Consider the following 2,890-nt stretch of genomic DNA (forward strand, 5'->3'; position numbering starts at 1 on the left):
TACCTGTAATCCTAGCACTTTGGGAGGCTGAGGCAGGTGGATCACGAGGTCGAGATGGAGACCATCCTGGTCAACATGGTGAAACCCCGTCTCTACTAAAAACACAAAAATTAGCTGGGCATGGTGCATACGCCTGTAGTCCCAGCTACTTGGGAGGCTGAGGCAGGAGAATTGATTGAACTCAGGAGGCGGAGGTTGCGGTGAGCCCAGATTGCACCATTGCACTCCAGTCTGGGTAACAAGAGTGAAACTCTGTCTCAAAAAAAAAAAAACCCTCTGTTGAAACTGCCTTCCCATCCTGCCTGCAGGGAATGCTTGTGGTGGGCTTACTACTCCTACCGCCACCATCCCTAGAAATGAAATGACAAACCCATCTGAACCTCATGGCAGCCCCACTATCTCCACTGTACAGCTGAGGAAGCCCAGGCTGAGGAGATGCCACAGAGCTGCAGGGACAGCACGGCCAGCACAGCCAGCGCCCTCAAGTCTCTTGGACTAGGAAGGGCCTTACTTCAAACAGAACCCCTGTAGGTGTCACCCTCAGACCAATCCCCCAGGGCTGATTCCCGCAGGGGCAGGGCTTCTGGTGCTTTTCCTGAGAAAAGCAAGGACCAAGCAAGGGCTCTTCAGAGTTCCCAGATTCCACAGCCTCCTGTAGGCCACAGCTTCACTGGCTCCCAGCTGGGCACTCTGATTCGCCAACTAGTAGGGCTCCGGCTTGGTTTCCCTGAATCTGAGCAGGGTGGGTGGGGCTGCCCCATGGCTATGAAATGGGGTCCCTGCAGAGGGCCATCATGGGGACCCAGTGCCTTTCCTTCTGTTCCAGGGGCAGGTCCCGACCCCTCCTGCCTTCACTCACGCTTTTTTCTGCTCAGACTTCTCCTTGGGAGCTGCCTGCACCTCTGGCTGCCGGGTGGCCTGGTTCTTGCTGAGGAACAGCACGTGCTGGGCCTCCTGCTGCATGCGCTGGGTGTAGGCACCGTCGGACTCCCCCTTTCTCTGCTTGAACTTGGGGATGGCGATGTCAGGCTCTACTCCCCTTGCTTCCTTCTCCAATGTCTTCCTGAAGGCCACCTGGGCTGAGGACAAAGGCAGGCCTCAGAGGAGGCAGGAAGCAGACAGTGGCAGGCAGGTGGCCACACTCATTTCCCCTCCCAAAGCCACAGGAAGGGGAGACCAGGGTCAGCGAGAAGCGGCCCAACAATGACAGCTGAAGAGGATCTGGAATGCCCAGCCCAGGCATCCCCAGGCACACGATCCCCACAGCCCAGAGGCACCTGTCACAGATGTCCACTACAGGACAGCTGAAAAAGGAAAGCAGCAACCGCCTACATGTCTGCCCCTAGGTGGCTGGTTGAATGAATTCTCTATCACCTACAGACTCCACTGCACGGCTGCTGAAGGAAGCCCAGCAGAGCTACACGGAGAAACGTGGGCAGACCCACGACATCACTGTGAACATGAGCGCAGGACCCAAGTGGGAGTAGAACACAGGAGGCGGACAGTGCCAGGCAGGTGGCTGTGTTCACAGACATGTGACGACATGAGTACTGCTGAGCATGGTGGCTCACACCTGTAATGCCAGCACTTTGGGAAGCTGAGGCAAGTGGATCACTTGAGGTCAGAGTTCAAAACCAGACTGACCAATGTGGCAAAACCGAGCCTCTACTAAAAATACAAAAACTAGCTTGGCGTGATGGCACAGGCCTGTAATCTCAGCTACTTGGGAGGCTGAGGCACAAGATTTGCTTGAACCTGGGAGGTGAAGGTTGCAGTGAGCCAAGATTCTGTCTCCCAAAGAAAAGAAAAGAAAAGAAAAGGCCAGCTAGGCACAGTGAGTCACGCCTGTAATCCCAGCACTTTGGGAGGCCGAGGTGGGCAGATCACCTGAGGTTAGGAGATCGAGACCAACCTGGCCAACATGGTGAAACTCTGTCTCTACTAAAAATACAAAAATTAGCCAGGTGTAGTGGTGGGCACCTGTAATCCCAGCTACTTGGGAGGCTGAGATAGGAGAATCACTTGAACCCGGGAAGCGGAGGTTGCAGTGAGCCAAGATTGTGCCACTGCACTCAAGCCTGGGCAACACAGATGGAAACTGCATCTCAAAAAAAAAAAAAAGAAAGAAAGAAAAGGCCAGGCACAGTGGCTCACACCTGTAATCATAGCACTTCAGGAGGCTGAGGTAGGAAAATCACTAAAACACTTGAGTTCAGAAGTTCAAAACCAGCCTGGCCAACGTGATGAAACCCTGTTACTAAAAACGCAAAAAAAATTAGCCGGGCATGGTGGTGCGCACCTGTAATCCCAGATACTCAGGCAACTGAGGCAGGAGAATTGCTTAAACCCGGGAGGCAGAGGTGCTGTGAGCCAAGATCATGCCACTGTACTCTAGCCTGGGTGACAAAGCAAGACTCCATCTCAAAAAATAAATAAATACACAAAAAAAGCTATCAATTCAATGCAGCATGGTTCAGAATGTGCCATCCACCAGCCAGGCCAGTGCGCCTCCTTCCCACAGCCTCCTCACCTCTATCTCGCCATCCCCTTGGCAGCCATACAACCCCCAGTGAGAAGCCACAAGTTATAACAGCTTTGCTATAAAATCAGTCCCACATTTGGGAAAATAAATGTGTCTGTATATAAAATATACACACACTGGACACCGCTCCCCAAAGTGCCCAGAGTGTTACCTCTGCGTTGCAGCAGTGCACATGTGGGCATCCTACCCAGACTTGGGGGAGAAAGGCTGACTTCTCAGAGGGGCCTGCCTGATGGAATTTCCTCCTTCAGCTCCTGACTCCACCCGCATCTATCTACCATGGCTTCAGCACTCTTGTCCCAGGAATCATGGCTTCTCCCTGGCAGTAGCCCCCCAGCTGCCAGGTCC

At 53.5% G+C, this 2,890-nt stretch overlaps 1 protein-coding gene across 1 annotated transcript in view; it reads right to left on the reverse strand.

The window, feature by feature from the left end:
- The window catches only part of CCDC137 (coiled-coil domain containing 137), an 8,031-nt gene that overhangs the window by 3,344 nt on the left and 1,797 nt on the right, over nucleotides 1–2,890 (reverse strand). The window contains exon 3 of the mRNA XM_017524877.2: nucleotides 860–1,079. Within this exon, the coding sequence (XP_017380366.2) occupies nucleotides 860–1,079 (220 nt within the window). The remainder of the gene's footprint in view (nucleotides 1–859; nucleotides 1,080–2,890) is intronic.

Source organism: Cebus imitator, unplaced genomic scaffold (assembly GCF_001604975.1).
Source record: "Cebus imitator isolate Cc_AM_T3 unplaced genomic scaffold, Cebus_imitator-1.0 Scaffold36, whole genome shotgun sequence".
NCBI lineage: Eukaryota > Metazoa > Chordata > Mammalia > Primates > Cebidae > Cebus > Cebus imitator.